Source organism: Panicum virgatum, chromosome 1K (genome assembly GCF_016808335.1).
Source record: "Panicum virgatum strain AP13 chromosome 1K, P.virgatum_v5, whole genome shotgun sequence".
NCBI lineage: Eukaryota > Viridiplantae > Streptophyta > Magnoliopsida > Poales > Poaceae > Panicum > Panicum virgatum.
In genome coordinates, this window is record NC_053136.1 from 16,541,450 (window position 1) to 16,565,101 (window position 23,652).

General features: G+C 38.0%; 1 protein-coding gene and 1 pseudogene across 2 annotated transcripts; one reads left to right on the forward strand and one right to left on the reverse strand.

The window, feature by feature from the left end:
* Positions 1–4,538: 4,538 nt before the first annotated feature.
* Positions 4,539–11,099, forward strand: LOC120697473 (TOM1-like protein 9). 2 transcript variants are annotated; one of them, XM_039980727.1, is made up of 10 exons: positions 4,539–4,988; positions 6,357–6,435; positions 7,008–7,106; positions 7,187–7,300; positions 7,541–7,692; positions 8,220–8,301; positions 8,457–8,542; positions 8,742–8,921; positions 9,350–9,834; positions 10,197–11,099. In XM_039980727.1, exons 1-10 carry the CDS (start codon positions 4,888–4,890, stop codon positions 10,814–10,816), a joined length of 1,998 nt encoding a protein of 665 aa, XP_039836661.1. In that variant the 5' UTR covers positions 4,539–4,887; the 3' UTR covers positions 10,817–11,099. The 2 variants fall into 2 exon arrangements, with proteins under 2 accessions (XP_039836661.1, XP_039836668.1); XM_039980734.1 differs by having other exon boundaries at positions 10,203–11,099.
* A 1,359-nt stretch (positions 11,100–12,458) lies between these two features.
* On the reverse strand, positions 12,459–17,431 carry LOC120697488 (annotated as a pseudogene).
* Positions 17,432–23,652: the final 6,221 nt, after the last annotated feature.

Sequence of the window (23,652 nt, forward strand, 5' to 3'; positions counted from 1 at the left end):
AAATGTCATTTTTAGGGGCGACTCAATTGCTACAATATTTGCACCCTATTTATAGTATTTGTAGGAACGTGTGACTTTTCCGCTCTATAAAATTCGAGGTGTTGTTCCAAATTGTTTTTTTAGTAGTGTCAGTAGATTCAAATTTTCGCCCCCCCCCCCCGATTCGTTTGGGATCCCGAAAAGATCCTACCTCCAAACCACATGTCACGTTCAGTTTTATCTGAGAACACGAAAGAAAAAAGAAAACGGAAAAGAAGAATACTCCAGCAACGATTAGAGAATGCTGCAACACTTGCAGGGAACAAACTGAAGCATGAACAGACAGCAAATGATCCATCAGCAGCGTTTGTGACAACAGTACTGGTTGTAGCAAAATTCTGTCTCTGTCAACTGAAGCCTGCTCTCCGCAGATTGAAGCTGGTACTTGTTAGGGCCTTGTTCAGTTCCCTTCAAAATTTCAAAACTTTATAAAATTCTTTATCACATCGAATATTTTAACGCATACATAAAGTATTAAATATAACTAAACAAAATAACTAATTATTTAGACTCGTGTCTCTGCAGCTTGCCCATCAACGGCGGCGAAGGGCCGGAGTGAGCAGTGGGCGGCTGACGCCGGCGACCCCGTGACGGTGAGTAGGGATGGAATCGGATTGGATACGCATGGAATCGGATTCGGATAGTACTTTTTACCACATTTTAACTCGGATACGGATACGAATTCGGATGTTGTCGGATATGTTGCAAAACGGATGTCTCGAATTCAGATACGGATTCGAATATTTACTTGATTTGGAACATAGTTATATTTATTTGTTTTATTCATTATAAATATATTTCAAAGGTATCGCTAAGTAATTATAAAACAAGGATTAAAATATGTAACCGTTGTAGTTAAGAAAAAGACATCTCATCAAAATATATTTATCCATAAATATTTAAATAGTTAATAATATAAAGATATAAAATACAAATGGATAAATATTTTAATGGAAATATCAATAGATATAAAGAATAAATGGAATAAAGTATATTTATAATTTTATCAATAAGTGGATAAACCAAAGTAAATTAAAATCAATATGACTATCCATATCAAAATATAGTTAATTAAATTGAAATTAATTAAACTTAATCTTTATATGTCATTAGTAATATTAAACCTAGTAGCACATGTCATTTATTCATGATCACTCTTAAATAGTTACACTAAATACATTATTATTAATACTAAACTAATATATCACTAATCATTAGTTATATATATAATTTTTAATAGTTTTCTATGTGCTCATTCTTATTCGAATACGGATGTTGCGGATATTGTCGAATACGGATGTGGAATCGGATAGAGAAAAATGTGGAAAAACGAATTCGGATATATCCACTTTAGTACCACATTACAATCAGATACGGATATCCATATTAGCTACGAATATAGATACAGATGCAAAAAATTCAGATAATCATTTCCACATTCCCACCCTTAACCGTGAGGTGAGAGCCGTTGCGCCTGCCGGCCATACAAGTCGCATGCAGCTCTGGAGTCTCCGGTGGACTCCATTATGATACACCTTTCCATCCCAGTCGTCAGTCGTCGCCGTCCAGCTCCCGGGCGGGCCCCACTCGCACCCTGACACTACCACTACCACACCGAAGCAAAGAGGCCGGCCACCGTGTCCGTGTGGATTAGGTTGCTGTGCCTGTCGTCGTCTCCGTCCGCCGCCACATTGCTTTGAACTGCAGCCGACGGAAGGGGACCTTCGTGCTCTTGAATTGATAGCAACAATTCCTCCACAATGCTTTGAAGTTGCCGGCTGTCTGCTGAGTTTTTTTCCCCTATCGTGTGGCAGGAGGAAAGCCTTGCTGCATAATTGCATTCCATTTGGCCTTTTGCCATTTGCTTAGTGGAATCGGTTTTGTGGGGTCTTTCCTAGACGAAGGCTAAAACAAATCAGAGGTCAACGGGGCCCATTCGAGCCGAATAGGAGACGCATGTTCCTTAGATTTTATTTTAGAATTGTACTAGTTGTTGTGACTTGTGACGTGTACTTGAAAAGGGTTGCTTGATGGCGCCTTCTATCGCCAATCAACAAGTTTTTAGTCTCCGCACATCTTTTTTAACACAAAACGGTTTGGATGGATGCAATTTTTTTTTACTCAGATTTTGATGGATGTAGTGGTTGCAGAAGTTATACTATTCCCACTTCTCTAATTTCTACATGTGACCTCTTTTTTTTTCTTTTGGTACATAAACTTCTGCTCTGATCTTGAAGATGTGTACAGATTGGTGTGGTCTAAATGTACCCGAGGGGCTTGTTGGCAACCTATTTCATATGAATAAAATTGACATTTTATAACCATCTTCAGAGCGTCAAAAAATACATGTGTTTGATTGTATTGTTTTCTTTGTTTTTCTAAAATATCCTCATAGAATTTGACGAGCCATATACGTTAATTTTCACCATTAACCATATGTACATTCCTTCTTTTTTTCAAGAAAAAAGTCAATATCACCCCTGTCTATGGGGTAGACTACATAACCCCTCAACTTATAAAATGGTTTATATCACTCCCTAAATTTTTCAAAATCGGGCAAATTAGGAAAAAGTCTATATCAGCCCCCTATCTATGGGGTGGACTACATAACCCCCTAACCTATGAAACAGACTATATCACCCCCTGAACTTTTAAAAATCGGTTATATTACTCCTAAAGCAGTTTTGAAAAATCATAATAAATCACAGAAAAATCATAAAATAGAAAAATCCAATTTTGTTAAACTCTAAATGAGTAGATCTACACAGTGAACATATAATATGGTATACTTTAGTATATTTATTTGCTGTAGTTTTAGATCTATGCTTTTCTTCATAGCTGTAAAAAATGTACTAAAGCGTACCATATTATATGTTCACTGTGTAGGTCTACTCAGTTGAAGTCCAACACAATTGGATTTTTCATTTTGTGATTTTTCTGTGATTTACTATGATTTTTCGAAACTATTTTAGGGGGTAATTTGATCGATTTTGAAAAGTTCAAGGCGTGATATAGACTCTTTTATAGGTTGAGGGGTTATGTAGTCCACCCCTCATAGGTGGGGTGTGATATAGACTTTTTTCTTTTTCAAAGAAGACCATATATATGCTTCAGTTCGTCTTTCATCAATAGTAGGGGGTGGATCTATAAGAGCAAGCTTTATGATACCGCCCGCTCGCCGGCTGTAAGGGACTCCAGGTCATCCCAGCTGCTCAGCAGACCTCGTGGGCTCTACCGGTAATTAATGCTCAACTGTGATTTGGACGCACGGGATTGGAGGAGGAGCTGCTACTGTCCATTTCGCCCACTTTGCGTCGCCGTCTCGCGAGGCGCTTTTCTCTCTCTCATGCTTTCTCTTTCCACGACGTCAGATCTCGCCGACCCTCTCGCCCTTATAATACCTGCTCTAAGTCCACAATTGTAGGCATCTAGTGAACTTTTGTAAAAAGAAACCTTCATCATGCTTTATTAAGCAAGAATTTATTGGTTGGTGATGCAAGTACCTCAACCAACTTCTTTGTCTTTTTTGTTGGTTAATTTGATTGGTAGCATTACAACTTTCACAATTTAAAAATATACCACTACAATTCACTATATTGGAGATATATCATCAGAATATTTCTTTCCTCTCCTAAGGCCCATTCGCAGAGTACAGCTCCTCGTATTTTTCCGTATGGATGTATATACCCCTCCATCCAAATCCATCTGCTCTGACTCCCTGCGTCGCCGCCCGCCGCCCGCCCAGAGACTTGACCGGCGCCACCTGGGCTGCTAGAGGAGGTTGTCGCCCCGATTCAGAACCGGTGCCGCGGGCGACCCATGCCAAACAAACGGACGGCGCTCATCGTCGACGAGAGGCGGCCGTGTGCACGGAGCTCACCTGAGTTTGGAGTGTTGGACTGCGGTTCCGGCTGGAATTGCATTTGATCAGTGCAGAGCCCACGTTAGCTTGGCTCTCGGTTTAGGCGTGCTCAGTGTTCTGCTCTGCCCACAGAAGGAAGCTGTGTTGCAGGAAGGAAGCTGTGTTGTATTTGAATGTCAGACAAGCTGATGGATTTGGATGGAGGGGTATACACGTCTATACGAAAAAAAATACAAGGAGTTGTACTCTGCGGGTGGGCCTCCGGAGGGAAAAGAGGTATACTGATGGTATATCTCCAATATAGTGAATTGTAGTAGTATATTTCTAACTTGTGAAAGTTGTAATGGTACCAATCAAATTAACCTTTTTTGTTATCCGACTTTATTGACTAGCAAGATTACTTATGATATTCAGATAAAAAGAAACATCGCCGGCTCCATGCACGAATGGCCAAATCGTATCAACATCATATAAGCAGAATTAGTAATATGAGATATACATGATTGGTTCAGATTCCAAATGGATGTCCGTAGCAGTTAGAAGAATGACTCACCCCTCAAAGTAAAGGTCGAACGAAAAAGACAGCAATCGAGGGAGAGAAATAAAGGCGAAGGGGACGAAACTGGGCGGAGCAAAACCAACACGAACAGAGACGATAAGAAAAGTACAATCTGCGTCGTCAGAATTCGTCAGGTTTTTATTGCGCTCGCCGAAAGACAGCCGGCTCGAACGATACGACGCGACACGACGACCTTCGCTTCCTCCGCCATCGAATCCACCACAAAAACTACCATTTCTTGGGGTTTTGCCTATTCACCGGAGGACGGCGCCGGCCGGCCAAGAAGAACAAGAAAAAGGGAGAAAGGAGGGATTTTGTGGGCGAGAAGGCGGCGGTTTTGGGATTTTTCCTGCTCCCTCAGTTCTGCGTCGGCCGGCGGCTCCGGCTTTCGTGAGGCTCTGTGTGGTGGTGCTCCGACGGAGCCGAGATGTCGTCGGTGATGGTGGAGCGGGCGACGAGCGACATGCTCATCGGCCCCGACTGGGCGATGAACCTGGAGATCTGTGACATCCTCAATCGCGAACCCGGGTGAGGACGATCAAAGAATTTCTCTTCGAGTTTTTCACCTGCGGTTTTCATGGTTTATTTTACTGTTCTATTGCTGATGTTTGGGGTTTTCTGTTGGGGGTGGGGGGGGGGGGGTGCGGGGTGTTAAGTCTGACTATTGAATTGTTTGTTCGGGAAGATGTTGACCTTTCTGGGCCGATGAATTTGGTCGATATGTGTCATCAGTTCATCTTAAAGAGTCAAGAGAAAGAGGTTCAGACTTCGGGAGCGTTGGGTTCTTAATTGCTCCATTCTTGCACTGTGATTTTTTTCAGCCGAGGTGTGTTCTTGGATCGATCAATTCATGTGATTCTTCTGCGTTACTTTCCTGTCAAGTTGTTTCCTTTTTTAAAGAAAAAAAATGCTCCTGTCGAATTGAGTTATACTTTCATATGACACTGGCTGAAATGCAAAACTTCAAGTGTCCAAATGTTGCGGTTGATCGGAATTGTTGGTTTCCAGAGCAATTTTTTGTGCAGTAGTGCACAATCTGTCTTTGTGACTCCTAATTTTATTTTCTGCAGGTTAATTTGCAAAAAAAATTGTGAATGTTTCATTTCTAAATCAATTGAACCGTTTAACTCAAGGGCAGTGTTTGAACTTGATCATATTTGTTGTATTGGTATTAGTTCTTTTGTAATTTTTGTTTAGAGATCGGGTCTTTGCCATTGCTGGTGTTACTAATTAAATACTTAAAACCTTGATTTGAAAATATTTAACAATAGTAAAAGTAAAAGTAAAACTTACAAACGTTGACTTATTTATTGACATCTGATTTGGTTTTCGTTTGTGTATGTATAGGGACTTGGGCTTGTCATTTATCTGTGTTTTGGTTGCTTGGATTGTCAGTTTTTATCATGTAGACTAGTGAGCGTGTTACGGATCAAAGAAAAGGGGGGTGGATTTAGAGGGAACTCTGCTCAGTTTTTGCAATTTCAGTATTGATATGATCCTCAGTTGAGGAATGCCTATAAAGGCCAGCCATACATACTCCTCGGTTCTCAGGCGCTGCTTCATGCTCCTTTAAATTGTTTGAAATTGGAGTCTTGCTGGTTTAACCTTTTAGGCCTGTCTTAATTTTTCTATCTAGTGAACTGTATTGCACATTTGTGCCATGGCATGTTCGTGGAGTTAATTAGGGCATTACGTTTCGATTTTGATGTATAAAGAGAGAGCATCTAATTGCTCTTTGGATTGGTCAATTGTGTCAGTTTTACTAAATATATGACAAAGAGAGCTTCCATGAAACTATATCTACATTATTGTACTCCAGGCAGCTTATTCTGACAAAGTAGTCTTGATGTGCTGTGATAATTTTGTATTAAGGACTTTCATATTTTCATAACATAGGCAAGCAAAAGTTGTGGTGAAGTCCCTCAAGAAACGCATTATACACAAGAACCCAAAGGTCCAGCTTCTTGCTCTCACGGTAAATATGATTCAGAAACCCTTCCTGATACTTGAATTCGGTTCATCATTTATTTCATTTGTTGTTAGAAACTTTTTGAATGATTCCATTGATTTGTCCTCGATGTACTGTACCTTTCATATTATATGTACATAAAAATTTTCTTGAAAGACTACTTGCCAATGCATATAATTGAGTTGTTTCTGACAACATAGCTGTGATGAGTAGTGTAATGACACAGTAATTCTTGATGGTCTTTCCAACTTGACCACTGGAATTGTTTCCATGATGTATGTCCTATGTATCCCACGAAGGAAAGTTAAGGAGACCATTAAGAGCATTTGATAACTCACACTATCAGGATTCAGCAGTGAATGATCTGTACTTAGCAAGTTTAGTTAAGACATAATATAGGAGGCCTTGAAAGTAAAATTATGAGGAAGGGTTATAACAGGGAAATGTTCTTGTTATCAGATTATCAGTTATGAAGATGTTCTGCATTTGAAATAATCTGCTCCAGGTCATGCTTGAAATTTGTAATCACATTTCATTAATCCTTTACTGAATTACAGAATTGTTCGACTTTATTTCAGGTGCTGGAGACGATGATAAAAAATTGTGGGGACATTGTCCATATGCATGTTGCTGAGAGAGACATACTCCATGAAATGGTCAAGATAGTTAAGAAAAGGGTATGTGTGTACAGTTTAAACCTTAATACTCTTATTGCCAAAAAAAAAAACCCTTGACGTCTTCGCTTTTGGATTTGTAGCATGACTATCATGTAAAAGAGAGGATACTCACGCTGATAGACACTTGGCAAGAAGTTTTTGGTGGAGAACGTGCAAGATATCCACAATACTTTGCAGCATTTCAGGAGCTCTTGGTATTATTCTTACATATCAAACATATTGTAATATTTTTATCCATTTTCATTTCTAGAAACTCATTTTCCAAATGGACACTATCTACAATGTTTTGATAATTCAGTTGCAGAAGTGACGTTTTCACAATTGTTAAGCATGCACGAACATGATTATGTCTCCAAATTAATATTCTGTGTTGAGTATCAATCTTTTGCATAACTGATTCAGTAATGTTTCTCCAATCTCCATACATATGCTAGCGTCTTGGAGCTGTATTTCCTCAAAGATCAAATGGTTCTGTGCCAATCATTACTCCTCCACAGACTCAGCCTCTACAAAATTATCCCCCTCCTTTACGCATTTCTCAGCAGGACGAACCTGAGTTGTCCATTCCGGATTTCCCTGCATTAAGGTAAACTTCAAATATTTTCATTATACAATCGACATGTTCAACTACTGAAGTAAAACAAAATGGGAATACAGTGCTATGTTTTTCTTTCTAATTTAGCTTATGCAGATATGCTGTTCCTATTACATCTTTATCATGGTGCCATTCATCTAATTAATGACTATTATTAAAAATTAGAATTGACAGTGTATGCATGTTGTATAGTTCCTTTTCCATGAATTGTTTTTGACAACTCGGTAAGGAAAAAAAAGTGAATAGCTAAAACCCTGAATTATATGCTCTCATGTATAATGTCTGGTAAAGATATTCAGAATTTTATGAAGTGCTTACTTTCTGTTGGTCAGTTTTGTTGCCATCTTATTTTCATGTTAAGGTTTCTCAGTTTGACATTTATTGTGGTTCTTTGCTGGAGCGATTGCTTTCTATTTTGTTCATGTTTTGGATGTTTGTGAACTTTTAGTTGCCATCCGTTAGATTACTTGGCCTGTGCTTTTATGCGAGTTTGGGAATGATCATGGTTGTTTCATCAGCCTTACAGAAATTCAGAATGCACGTGGCATCATGGATATTCTTTCAGAGATGTTGGATGCTTTGGATCCGGGTAACAGAGAGGTACTTTCTTGATGCATCTGTAGCTATTTTGGTCTTAGAAAATTAATTGTGCTTTATATAATGGGTGGAAGAAACTGCCATTGACCAGCTTCATCAGTTTTCGACTAATCAATCTACTTGCAGTTCAAGATTTCTAAATTTTACTGAATACGCAGGGACTTAGGCAAGATGTCATTGTTGACCTTGTGGATCAATGCCGTTCCTACAAGCAAAGAGTAGTACAGCTTGTCAACAGTACCTCGTAAGTTTCCTTGACGATTCTTGCCAGTTTTATCACTTGTAAAATATCAGAATAAGAATATGTTGGTGCCAACATATTGTGAAGATCCACATTTAATTCTGGTGTACTATTTGCCATAACTCATTAATTGCCACCATGCATCCCAATGTCAAATTTCACATTTTCTGATGACTTGTGCATTGATGCTATGTTTGAACAGGAATGAGGAGTTGCTCGGCCAGGGTCTTTCTTTGAATGATGATATGCAGCGTGTCCTTGCAAAACATGATGCTATTGCAGCAGGTATAGCAATTCGGGTAGAAAAGCCGAAATCCCTGCAGTCTCAAAGTGAGAGTTCTGCAACAAGAAAGCCAGATACTGCGAATGAACCAGTTCAAAGGTTGGAACATCATACTAAGCATTTTGTTTAAATCATTGGATACGATTCTACTCGTGTGTATATGGAATTTTGGATTCTCAGAAACTCTTAGAACCAGTGTTCATCAAACTGTTCACCATGCAAAGCAAAATTAGGGCAGTTAGTGCTTTCTGGATGTTGGGGACAAACATTTTTCTCCATTCAAGTTTATATAATCCCTTTGGAACCTAAAACATTTAGGGCATAAATCATCCATATAACAAAATCTCAACACGAACAAAGATTTGTGATAACTGGTATGGACTGATCGGTGCCCATAGGTTTACTGAGTGCTGCTTGGAACTAGATGCAAAATTGTTTGGTAGTTCTCCTCTCCACTAATCCTACAACAATTAACTAACTAGGTTCAGTTTTCCCTAACTTGGCTTTTTTCTGTCTACATATTTCAGGTCTTTGGCGAGTACAAGCACCACCAATCAGTCTCCCTTTGAGATTTTAGCACTTCCTGCACCTCCATCATCCAGTAGCTCAAAAGCTCGTGTGCCAGCAGCTCCTAAGATCGACCTCCTTAGTGGAGATGATTATATCAAACCCGAACCTGCAAACTCCCTGGCTCTTGTTCCTGTCACTGAATATTCAGCTTCAGACCAGAACGTCTTAGCCTTTGCAGATATGTTTGAACAAAATACTGCCAACAAGAGCAATAAGAACCTTCCAAATTCTTTTAGTTCCTCAAGTTCAAATTCTATATCATCACAAACATATCCTCCTCCAGTAAGACCTGCTCTGTCTCAGCTTCCAGCCGCTTATCCAAATGAGGCCACATCCAACGCCATTGTACCTTATGATCAACAGCCCCAATTGAACTCTACAGGTTCATCAAGTGGGCAGCCAGCTTATGGAATGAATCAGCAAAAGCAAGCCATATATTATGGTACTATATTTCTTTGCCATCGTTTGCTTGTTCTACAATAGTTTTCCTGTGTTTATTTCTCAGTATTTTGGAAAAAATTGATTAATATACCTTCAATTAGTAGACATATATTTATTAAAACACTGCTTTCTGATAAAGTCCAAGCTAGATACAAGACTTTTCACAATAAACAGTAACACATTATTGTTTCTTTTTCAGTGTTATTTTCAAATGTGCTGTGACTACGGTAGTGTTATGAAGCATCCTTCCCTGTGTAGGGCTAATGTTTTTTTTTTCCGAGGAAAGTGTAGGGCTATGTTTTATCAAAGAGTTAGCTCATCAACTTTAAGATAGCTCCAGTATTTGAAATCACTTTTTGACAGGTACAGCTAATCGAAATGGTGATACCCCTCCAGCGCCATGGGAAATTAAACGATCGACTAACCCATTCGACGATGACAGACCAGTTAGGACAGCACTACAACCAGAAAGCGTGCAACCCCAACCGGTGCAAGTCAGTCAGCAAGGTAATGGATTCATGCCAGCACAACCAATGCCAAGGGGACAGCCAGGAGGACTGCAATTGCAACCGGTTGGTGGCACACAGCTGGAGCCTCCACAGCCACAGCCTATGCAGTTGAACATGCAGTACGGTCTAATGCACCCTTCTATGCAAATGAACCAAGGAATGGTCATGTATCCCCAGCAGGCATTTGGAGGAGGATATTATGGGATGAACCAACAGCAGCTGTATGGTGTTCAGATATCTGGTAATGGATATGGCCAACCATCTGGGGGCTACTATATTCCAAACGCTGCATATGCATATGCTAGCGCAAATGAGCTTTCCCAGAGGATGAACAGCCTTTCAGTTCAAAATGGTGGTTCAAATGGAACGACAGCAAATAAGCAGAGCAGACCGGAAGATTCACTTTTCGGTGATCTTTTGAGCATTGCCAAAATGAAGCAGAGCAAACCTGCAGCTGGTAAGGTTGGCGGCTGATAGGGGCAAGTGAGTGGATACATAGGCTCACCTTATTTGAAAGCTTCAGAAGCATTTCCTTATAGTACATAGTTCTTTTGCCACTTTTTGAGAAATTGCCAGATAGCTTATCAGTGTCATCTCATCTGAGTAGGAATTCATATTGGAAATTAAAGATTGTGCTATTTGGTATACTTATGGCAATGCCTCATAGAAAGAGTGTTTATATGTAAATTCTTGAGTTCAGTAGTAATATATGCTGTCATAATTCCCTTATGCACAAATACCATGCAGAAACAGAGAATGCCTTGGTGTCTCACGGTTCCTAGCCATATACCCCTGTTCCTTTTCCTCTATTAGTTACTGCCTGATTCAGGTAGTAACTAATCTGTGCGAAATGCAGGGGCTAGTCATATGTTATGTAGGTAAGTTTTCTTAATCAATTTCTATTTCTATAATCATTATAATTGGATATAGGAGCTGCCATTTGTAATCATTATAATTGGATACAAGAGCTGCACGGAAAACCTATATATATTGGCTCTTGCGATAGTGAACATGACGACATTAGCAGAGGCTGCACATTGGCATTGCAGCCGAGAAGTAGTCAAACCTTGTTAGCAGCCACATAGTTCATGAAGTTCCCAGTTAATCTATTTTTCCTCGAATACGCAGGAGAACTATGTATTATTTCATTAAATTAATCTACTCTCAGTAGTTTTCATCCGTAATATGACAAAGTAAAGCAGCAATGACCCCCTCGCGGACAAAGAAGACCAAATTCCAGTTTCCGCAATCAAAATTCCAGCTTGCAATGTGCAATTTACTGCCTGCAATCCAAGCAAAATCATTGAACCAAGTTTGTACAAAAAGATACCAATCTGGGACGTTTCGTTTCCACAATCTCAGGCCAAGTCTAGGATGGGAATGTAAGCAGATCACACGAACTGGTTCAGTCAACTGGTGGAACTCTTAACAAATAATAACTAACTCTGGTGCAATGACAAAGAACCCAAATATTATCCCCTAGCATCATAGCATGGCATGGCATGTTAGTGACTTAGCGTCCACTTTAGCCGTTGAAGATCTACCACAGGTTTTAGACCTTGGTTCAACCACTTAGCAAAATCAGGGACAAGGGACTGCAAATTATTAGTTTAGGGACATGGGTGACACCATTGGGCATGTTTAGGGATCGCTAGTGATACTCTCAGATAAGTTAGGGGCTGATGATGACACATCTGAAAAACCTATATTGACGACATTGTCAACATGCATTCCAAGAGGAAAACTGCTGCTGCAGCTCCAAGAGAAGCTCGCAAGGGCCTTAATTCCTTAATAATCTTGGTGGCTTGGGAGTTGTGGAAACATCGTAATGCTTGTGTTTTTGAGAAGAAGAGGCCAAGTGTTCAGGATGTTCTTAGGTCTGTTAGTATGGAAGGGGACCTTTGGTGTTCTGCTGGGGCTTCCAGGCTCCAGGAGTTGGTGTCTAGGTCGCTGACCTCCTTGGCCTAAGCCTGGGGTCTTTGGGTCGTTCCCATCATAACCTGTGGCAGAAATGTAATTAGTTGTAAGCGGCACTTCTATTGGTGCCAGGTGTGGTCTGTCTAGACCTTTGTATTTTTTCTACCTTAATGAAATGACGCGCAGTTCTCCTGCGTGGTTCGAGAAAAAAACATGCATTCCATTTTGCAGTTTTAAGAAAGACTCCAAATGGGTTACTGAATGATGCACTATCCAACAACCAGAACATTTTGGATTTCACCACACATAATCGTATGAAGAGGAAGAGGCAACAAGAGGATACACTAGCATATAATAACTAAATCTTCCCAAGGTCTGCTCTTTTTCCATGGATGTCATAAGGATGTAAAACTTCACCAATGGAAGCAATGTCAGTATGCAACAATATCTCAACAACTTGTGGTCATTTTCTGATCCTGTAGGGAAGCCTCTCATCAGCTGGGCCAGGGGAAATTTGTAAAGCGGGAAATCCTCTGCCTTGTTAGCAGAGATCCTGTTTCAAGTAGAAGGGAATCAGGTTATCAGCTATGCCGGTTTATTAGAGAACATAGAACCAACACAAACCGCATGACATGATAGATATATAATATCTGAAATTTTGTAACATGAAAGCATCTAGAAATCATGATTAGAATCTTTCATTATGGAGCTTGATGCCATTTTTCTCCAGTTTGTATTTGACCATCATAACTGACAAGTCATTCAAAACATTTCATAGACTAATGACCAGATGATAAATGACATACTGACCTGACTGATCATAAAAAGATGGTCAACGTTTAACTTTACAAGGATGTTAATCTGCGTTCAATTTTATTCACATCAAAGTTCTGGATCAACTCCATCTTCATGATTATTGTGCCTGGGAATTCCGCCGCGTAACACATAGCCAGGTTCGGTCCTCCTCTAGCAATCCTTCCTCTGAGACACGGATATGCAAATGGCCTTTCTCAGATTCCTGAATTTCAGAGAGAATAGATGTATAAAGCACAAGAAACTCATCAACCTGATCGAAAAGTTTTCTATAAGCTAAATACTTAATCTGCACAACCGCACTATTTCATTTGAAAATACAGTTATATTCTCTACAACTCCAATACGTACTATTGAAGGCATATTATATTCTTATACAACCATAACAGATCTTATTAATCTCTTATTAATCGATGAGTTATAACATGCACTGAAAAATAAGCGGAGCAATATTTCTCCTTTGCCCTCAATTAATGGAAAATGTATATTTTTCTTCTTTCCCTCTGAGCTAAGGACTAATGTGTACAACTATAGATACTTTTTTTTACAGATCAGCATGGGAATCCCCGCTTATGTTTCTTATTGAACCAAAAGAAAAAAAACATTACTAAGTGAGAAAGCAGCTGACCAGGAGCCAGCAGGAGAAAGAAAAAAAAAACTTTATAAAGTTACAAGATTTGTCTATCCATGAAACAAACGGTTCTTGCATAGACCCAACTGCAGATTTTGCAGGTGTACTGCCTCAAGGACCCGTTTAACAAGACTATTTATTATTCATAATTCTTGTTAAGTTTTTCAGTTCATATAATCTTCCTAGACATAACCTACTTAATCAATGGAACATATTCAAACACTATAATTATGCACCCAGAAAATTTCTTATCCTTTCAGTCAAGTAGTTGAAAGATTCTTGAAATGGATATATTCCACAACCGATTTATTATTTCATACTAAACTCAAACCTGAATTACAACTGAGTATGGAGGTGGCATTTGAAATGTGATGGAGCTGTCTTCATAACTGAAGCGTACCTGTTGTGAAAATAACACCGTGAATAAGCTCTGCTGTAAATTGCAATGAAATATAATTATATTTTTACTGAGCAAAGGACAACTCATTTTATGATAGACGTTTATGTTAGTCAAGCAATGGTTCAGGAATAACATGATGCCTACGAAAAATCTGGTGCTACTATTATGTTTAGTTTTGTCCTAAAATATCGTGCCAATGTGTCTAAAATATTTTGCAAAACATATAGAACTATATTACCATTTCATGGTTTTCTAGCTTTTTATTTAAGAGAAAACAGTAGGGGAACCCCTACTGTAGTGTTAAATATATACAAATATATGAAAGAAATAAGGAAATTTGTACATGGCCTCAAAAGGCCAAAAGAACTAAAGGAACAAGCACAAACTATGGACTGCTTTCTTGTTTCTTAATGATGTATTAATGCAGGACATATGAAATCTTTTGTTCCGGTTCACTATGTTTAAATTCTCAGATGAAAATGGTTATTTGCCTAAATATTAACTTGTTATACGCACAAGTTCAGCACCCAACAGTGTAGGGCGACAGTGTGGTAGAATATAGCAACAGTAGAATTAGCTTCAACTTCCATAGATGAGAACCTTCTCTTTTGTCAAATAAATGATCCTCAACTGATGCCTTTCCTTCCATTTGGGGAAGAAATCCTTTTCCAATATCTGAAATGTGTGATCTCTCATTTCATCATTGGTAATGATCAAGCATTTGCATCTGATAGAAGCGTATAGCCAGTACCTGAACTATATGGCCACAGTGTTATTTACTGCAGCAGGCAGCATATACAATTAGGGATAATTCATGGATAGCAATAACATAGAAAGCAAAATCAAGGATGGAAGCAAATTGTTAAAACCACTCTGACAAAGCCAATAATGAATAAATTGTTTTTCAAGTTGATCACAAACAAGTTCTTTCTGTTTAATATAGCTATAGAATTCAAAATCGAGTTTTTTTAGAAACATAAATTGGTATCTTTAAGGAAAATAATGAAATTAATTGAGTAAATTCCACTGGGCCACTAAACTTGTCATGATGGTTCAAATAGGTCATGAACTCCTATTACATTGTCACCTGATACAATGAAGCTGGATTAGAGATAAAAGATACTAATTGGGACGGTGGGGCTAAATCGTCAAGATAAAACATAGCAGCAGTTTAAATAGTTACTTGGTGAGCTACTTGAACCATTGCAACAAGTTGGTGACCCACTAACCCTTAACACAATTTCCTCAAATTAACTTCAATATGCACATTGATAGTTGGTGCAAAGCGTCCTAGGGATATCTCAAAATCTTATCAATCATCATTTGAGCCGTTAGGGGTTGCATAGATAGAATTTGATTGCTTCCATTTCTCTATCAATTTATGATTACCAGGTTTTTTCATGCGTTCTCCAGTGAGATGCCTGTTATGTAAAACTGTCAAAGGCCACTTCCTTGACGTAAAACTTTGCCTTATAGCATCAGCAACAGCATTAACCTGTCCAGTTAAGCAAGGACAAGTGAAAATTAAAGATAGAGAAATTTAAAAACTAGAAGAAAAAATAATGAGAAATATACAAGAAAGATTTAGCACAGTGTACATGCCTTACTCAAGGAAATATGTTTGTGGCTAAAAAGGCCAACATTGGCGGCATCCATGACTGCTTCAAAAGGTCCATGCTTTTCAAGCCATCTCTGAACATTGGAAACAGGTACAAAAGATAAATAGTAGAAGGATAAAGGGATTCCAAAAACCATGCAAATATCTCCAATGTGGACCTCAATTTCACTCATTATAAAGCACAAATATAACCTTGCATTCAGGAGTATTATCGACGAAGAAACAATCCAGGATACCTATTTCAGTATTTCTGATGCATCAGGTTCACAACTGAAGTCCTACCAAAATCCTAATGTTCTCAGTGAAAGGTCATACAATTTCTGATATGAAGATAATAATAATAATAACATTTTTTAAGACAGTAGCAGCAAGTTTGCTGATAGATTTGCTACAATGTAGGATCTAAATACTGTAGCTCATATGCAGAGTTAATATACTGCTGCTATTTTTTATCATTTTATTATCGATGAGCATGTTCTCAAAATCAATACATTTGTTTCATCTTTTATCTGGGTTATTCACATTCCTATTACACCAATCAATGGTTGTGGAAAGATTTAGTATATCCTGTACAATTCTGTATCATGCCAAACTCATACATTTGAATCATGCACAACCTAGTAAACCAAAAATGCAAAATTTCAAGGTAGATCACCTGGAATTTCTCAAAGTTCGAGTTCCTCTCTCTTTTGATAGCTAATTTTTCTACAAATGTGGCAAAATCTTCCGTTTCTTTTGGGTCAAGATCTATAATAGCCAGCTTCTCTCCACAAGCAAGGCAGACACCGTTCTTGTTGATGTTCGAGCGTGTTACAAACTTACAATCCATTTTCCTCTCCCTAGCCAACCAAACCCGTGCCAACCCCCTCCATTATTCTCAATAGCCTTTTCTATAGCACCTGCATCCCACTTTCTCTTCCCAACTTTAGATGCTGTTGGGCTACTAAACCAAGCCTCAAATAATTGAGCTGCGGAAGGAGATACCTGTCTGACAGCAGCCCTAAACTTATGCAGCAAATAATACACCTTGTCTCCGCGTCGGCCAACCACACTAACCCTGAGAAGCATCTCCAACTCAGCTTCTTCTGGTGTGATTCCAGATTCCAACATATGGGCTTCCACTTCAAATGCTTTTTCAACATTACCGCTGTTGCAAAATGCAGTCAAAGCAGGACCATATGACCGCAGCTTTGGCGAAATACCAAGGTCTTTCATTTGCTTGACAATCTCAAAAGCCATGTCACCATCGCCAATTGACAAAGCCATTCGTGCCTTTGCAGTCAAAGCAGCCTCACTCATTTGAATTCTCTCTTTCTCTTCGCACATCTTTTCAAATATCTCAAACCCTCGTGCGCGTGCATACTCTCTGAGCTCATCTCCTACTGGTATGACAACTGTTTGCACATTTAAATCATCTGAAGGCAACAGATCGGCCTTGCCTTTCTCCTGATCTTGAACATGACCTTCAGATGCATCCTCCTCTGAACCTCTCAAGCTTCTGTTGGGTGATGAATCAAGTTTCTGTGCAGGACCGATACTAGTGATACCACTACCGGTATTGCCATTCTTCGCCGGTTGGACAAAACCAAGAGCAGCAGAAGAACACAGGTAAAGGAGCACATTGTAGTGGTGCTGGCCCAATCTGATCCCATTCTCAACTGCAGAGTCATAAAGTCAGATTGCTCCCATCACATCTCTCTTCGAGCACATGTCCAGCTCAACTCTCAGCTTGCCTCCCTGCTCACGACCCTTTGATCTCTTCTTTTTCTTGGGCCTTGTTTAGTTGCGTAAAGATTTGGGTGTAAAACACTGTAGCACTTTCGTTTGTATTTGATAATTATTGTCCCGTCATGGGTTAACTAGGCTCAAAAGATTCGTCTCGCAAATTACAATCTAACTGTGTAATTAGTTATTTTATTTAGCTACATTTAATACTTCATACATGCGTTGAAACATTCGATGTGATGGAGAATTTTGTAAAGTTTTGGAATTTTGAAGAGAACTAAACAGGGCCTTGGTCATGTGTCTTCTTCCGCTACCCACGTCTCTTGAACTTCCAGCATTTTCTGATTCTTTTGCCCACATTCCATTTCCGCCTCTTGTCCAGCGTTTCGCATCCCTTCGCCATTCTTGCTCCCCAGTCTGCATCGGGCCTCTCCTCCAGTTCTTCTCTTGGGAGACCCAGTCTGTACGTTCTTCTACGACAACCCTGTCCCCTTTCTTCCACGGCCTTGGCACGCTACGGCTGCCTTCCCTCTGTACCGGCGGGCCTGCCTCCCGGGTCGTGGTGTCTCGAACAGTTCCTCCGTTTGAGCCATGCCGTACTCTGGCCGACCCTCATCTGCGTTCCTCCGTTCTTCGGATTGGAGACCTGCCGTCGTCTCTCTGGGGCATTACGTCGACCAACTCGCGGGCGCGGCATGGCAGTGGAGGAACGAGAGACCTGCGGGAGCCGATGGGAGGCGAGGGCCGAGGAGGATGCAGGGAACAGGAGGTTGCGCTGGTGAGCGGGCAGGGAGCGTGTGGCGACTGGCGAAGAGGGAGGCCATGGGGATGGCAGAGCTGCCATCAGTGCGGGTGAAGCTTGGACGGCAGGAGCCAGGAGATAAGGCTGCGCCAAATCATATTTTGCAGGGAGGAAAACGAATCGGATATGAATGGATATTATTAATATTGTATTTGTTTTTATATTTGTGTTCGAATATGGAGTCGGATACGGATAGTGTTGGTTTTTGCCGGATAAAATTGTAATGGATATCAACATCATAAAAATATAAATTTTGAGCATTTGGATACAGATCGGTTACGGATATTGGATACTCGGAACCGGATACGGACAGATAAAAACCATATCAGACCGGATCGAATTCGAATACGATCGGAAAATATCCGTACCATTTATATCCCTATCATTTTGGCCCCAATGGAATTTTTGCCTTAAGCACGGAATTTTGCCGTTCTCATTTGTATCCCAATTGGAAAAGGCACCTTTGGAAGAAAATAAGTTACAGGAATTTCAAATAGCCAAAAAATATTGAAATTTGGAGGATTTCTGTCATGAGGTACAACCTTTCTTTTTTTGAAAATGCAGTACGCAGGCACACCTACCTCTATGGAACAATTATCAGTGTTTCCAAAACCAACTCTCTTGTTTTCAGTGTTTTTTCTCGTGCTCCGTTGAAAGAATTGTCCTTGCGGTTTCTCGTACAGAAAGATTGCTCAATTACTGATATGATTTTTTATATTTGGCAAAGAACAAAGCTAAGAACATGGTAAACTTTTTCTATCTAGATAAAAGAGGCTTTATTCACATATTGAAATAAGACGACACTGTTGCTATCTCCACCATTTTACTTTGTCCACTTAGTCTCCCGAACACAATTTAGACTTGATGTACTCACTCAACATTCCCATTGGTCAAATCTACCTCTTCCTAAAATTTCTCCTTTCTAGCTCTCCACATGACACTGCATGAGTTGAATTGAAGTCCAAATTTTGCAAGATGACTTTTAACGTGATATTTTATGTTTGAAAAATAATTTACAAAGTTTTCACAATTACTTTCATGGAATTTTGTATCTCTAGAATCAATTTTGTATTAAATATTCCCAACTTATGAAAATAACCATAAACATTTTTAATATTTTTTTTATAACATAAGGCATCATCTCTATCCAGTATCCGCACGCAAAGTTTGATTTTAGAACTCAACCCGTACATGGAGAAAAAACAAAGACAAATCTCATTAAGGGGTAGATTGAACCAAGCAAATTAATTTGATGAGCAAATTGAACCTAATTTTTTCAAGGGGTTAGAGAAACAAAGTGGATTGGCGAGGGTAATAAAATGAACTTTTCCAAATAAAATTCATGAATGTGCAAAGAAAAGAGATATATTGAGAATTTGACTGGTCCTAGATAGATTTGAAGAGCTATTTCTTTAGGAAACAAAACACAGAAAGAAATAAAAAGCTAATCATCATGAATTTCCATTTTATCAAATACAAGCATAATAGAAAACCGAGCTGCAGCCTAACCAAATTTTATGCTATGGTTAAACATCACAATACACTTAATAAAATTGAGCATGGGAACGAAATTATAAGGATTATATTAAGTAGCTGGATTGAACACAAAATAAATATATTGATTTTTTGTCACTGAACTGTTTATCACCAGGAGAGGCCTTATAGTATCGTTCATAGCTTACATTAAGAACAAATGCATAAGTGCCCCCAACACTTATAGTATCGTTCAATTTTTCTATCTAGATAAAAGAGGCTTTATTCACATATTGAAATAAGACGACACTGTTGCTATCTCCACCATTTTACTTTGTCCACTTAGTCTCCCGAACACAATTTAGACTTGATGTACTCACTCAACATTCCCATTGGTCAAATCTACCTCTTCCTAAAATTTCTCCTTTCTAGCTCTCCACATGACACTGCATGAGTTGAATTGAAGTCCAAATTTTGCAAGATGACTTTTAACGTGATATTTTATGTTTGAAAAATAATTTACAAAGTTTTCACAATTACTTTCATGGAATTTTGTATCTCTAGAATCAATTTTGTATTAAATATTCCCAACTTATGAAAATAACCATAAACATTTTTAATTTTTTTTTATAACATAAGGCATCATCTCTATCCAGTATCCGCACGCAAAGTTTGATTTTAGAACTCAACCCGTACATGGAGAAAAAACAAAGACAAATCTCATTAAGGGGTAGATTGAACCAAGCAAATTAATTTGATGAGCAAATTGAACCTAATTTTTTCAAGGGGTTAGAGAAACAAAGTGGATTGGCGAGGGTAATAAAATGAACTTTTCCAAATAAAATTCAGGAATGTGCAAAGAAAAGAGATATATTGAGAATTTGACTGGTCCTAGATAGATTTGAAGAGCTATTTCTTTAGGAAACAAAACACAGAAAGAAATAAAAAGCTAATCATCATGAATTTCCATTTTATCAAATACAAGCATAATAGAAAACCGAGCTGCAGCCTAACCAAATTTTATGCTATGGTTAAACATCACAATACACTTAATAAAATTGAGCATGGGAACGAAATTATAAGGATTATATTAAGTAGCTGGATTGAACACAAAATAAATATATTGATTTTTTGTCACTGAACTGTTTATCACCAGGAGAGGCCTTTTAGTATCGTTCATAGCTTACATTAAGAACAAATGCATAAGTGCCCCCAACACTTATAGTATCGTTCAATTTTTCTATCTAGATAAAAGAGGCTTTATTCACATATTGAAATAAGACGACACTGTTGCTATCTCCACCATTTTACTTTGTCCACTTAGTCTCCCGAACACAATTTAGACTTGATGTACTCACTCAACATTCCCATTGGTCAAATCTACCTCTTCCTAAAATTTCTCCTTTCTAGCTCTCCACATGACACTGCATGAGTTGAATTGAAGTCCAAATTTTGCAAGATGACTTTTAACGTGATATTTTATGTTTGAAAAATAATTTACAAAGTTTTCACAATTACTTTCATGGAATTTTGTATCTCTAGAATCAATTTTGTATTAAATATTCCCAACTTATGAAAATAACCATAAACATTTTTAATTTTTTTTTATAACATAAGGCATCATCTCTATCCAGTATCCGCACGCAAAGTTTGATTTTAGAACTCAACCCGTACATGGAGAAAAAACAAAGACAAATCTCATTAAGGGGTAGATTGAACCAAGCAAATTAATTTGATGAGCAAATTGAACCTAATTTTTTCAAGGGGTTAGAGAAACAAAGTGGATTGGCGAGGGTAATAAAATGAACTTTTCCAAATAAAATTCAGGAATGTGCAAAGAAAAGAGATATATTGAGAATTTGACTGGTCCTAGATAGATTTGAAGAGCTATTTCTTTAGGAAACAAAACACAGAAAGAAATAAAAAGCTAATCATCATGAATTTCCATTTTATCAAATACAAGCATAATAGAAAACCGAGCTGCAGCCTAACCAAATTTTATGCTATGGTTAAACATCACAATACACTTAATAAAATTGAGCATGGGAACGAAATTATAAGGATTATATTAAGTAGCTGGATTGAACACAAAATAAATATATTGATTTTTTGTCACTGAACTGTTTATCACCAGGAGAGGCCTTATAGTATCGTTCATAGCTTACATTAAGAACAAATGCATAAGTGCCCCCAACACTTATAGTATCGTTCAATTTTTCTATCTAGATAAAAGAGGCTTTATTCACATATTGAAATAAGACGACACTGTTGCTATCTCCACCATTTTACTTTGTCCACTTAGTCTCCCGAACACAATTTAGACTTGATGTACTCACTCAACATTCCCATTGGTCAAATCTACCTCTTCCTAAAATTTCTCCTTTCTAGCTCTCCACATGACACTGCATGAGTTGAATTGAAGTCCAAATTTTGCAAGATGACTTTTAACGTGATATTTTATGTTTGAAAAATAATTTACAAAGTTTTCACAATTACTTTCATGGAATTTTGTATCTCTAGAATCAATTTTGTATTAAATATTCCCAACTTATGAAAATAACCATAAACATTTTTAATATTTTTTTATAACATAAGGCATCATCTCTATCCAGTATCCGCACGCAAAGTTTGATTTTAGAACTCAACCCGTACATGGAGAAAAAACAAAGACAAATCTCATTAAGGGGTAGATTGAACCAAGCAAATTAATTTGATGAGCAAATTGAACCTAATTTTTTCAAGGGGTTAGAGAAACAAAGTGGATTGGCGAGGGTAATAAAATGAACTTTTCCAAATAAAATTCAGGAATGTGCAAAGAAAAGAGATATATTGAGAATTTGACTGGTCCTAGATAGATTTGAAGAGCTATTTCTTTAGGAAACAAAACACAGAAAGAAATAAAAAGCTAATCATCATGAATTTCCATTTTATCAAATACAAGCATAATAGAAAACCGAGCTGCAGCCTAACCAAATTTTATGCTATGGTTAAACATCACAATACACTTAATAAAATTGAGCATGGGAACGAAATTATAAGGATTATATTAAGTAGCTGGATTGAACACAAAATAAATATATTGATTTTTTGTCACTGAACTGTTTATCACCAGGAGAGGCCTTATAGTATCGTTCATAGCTTACATTAAGAACAAATGCATAAGTGCCCCCAACACTTATAGTATCGTTCAATTTTTCTATCTAGATAAAAGAGGCTTTATTCACATATTGAAATAAGACGACACTGTTGCTATCTCCACCATTTTACTTTGTCCACTTAGTCTCCCGAACACAATTTAGACTTGATGTACTCACTCAACATTCCCATTGGTCAAATCTACCTCTTCCTAAAATTTCTCCTTTCTAGCTCTCCACATGACACTGCATGAGTTGAATTGAAGTCCAAATTTTGCAAGATGACTTTTAACGTGATATTTTATGTTTGAAAAATAATTTACAAAGTTTTCACAATTACTTTCATGGAATTTTGTATCTCTAGAATCAATTTTGTATTAAATATTCCCAACTTATGAAAATAACCATAAACATTTTTAATATTTTTTTTATAACATAAGGCATCATCTCTATCCAGTATCCGCACGCAAAGTTTGATTTTAGAACTCAACCCGTACATGGAGAAAAAACAAAGACAAATCTCATTAAGGGGTAGATTGAACCAAGCAAATTAATTTGATGAGCAAATTGAACCTAATTTTTTCAAGGGGTTAGAGAAACAAAGTGGATTGGCGAGGGTAATAAAATGAACTTTTCCAAATAAAATTCAGGAATGTGCAAAGAAAAGAGATATATTGAGAATTTGACTGGTCCTAGATAGATTTGAAGAGCTATTTCTTTAGGAAACAAAACACAGAAAGAAATAAAAAGCTAATCATCATGAATTTCCATTTTATCAAATACAAGCATAATAGAAA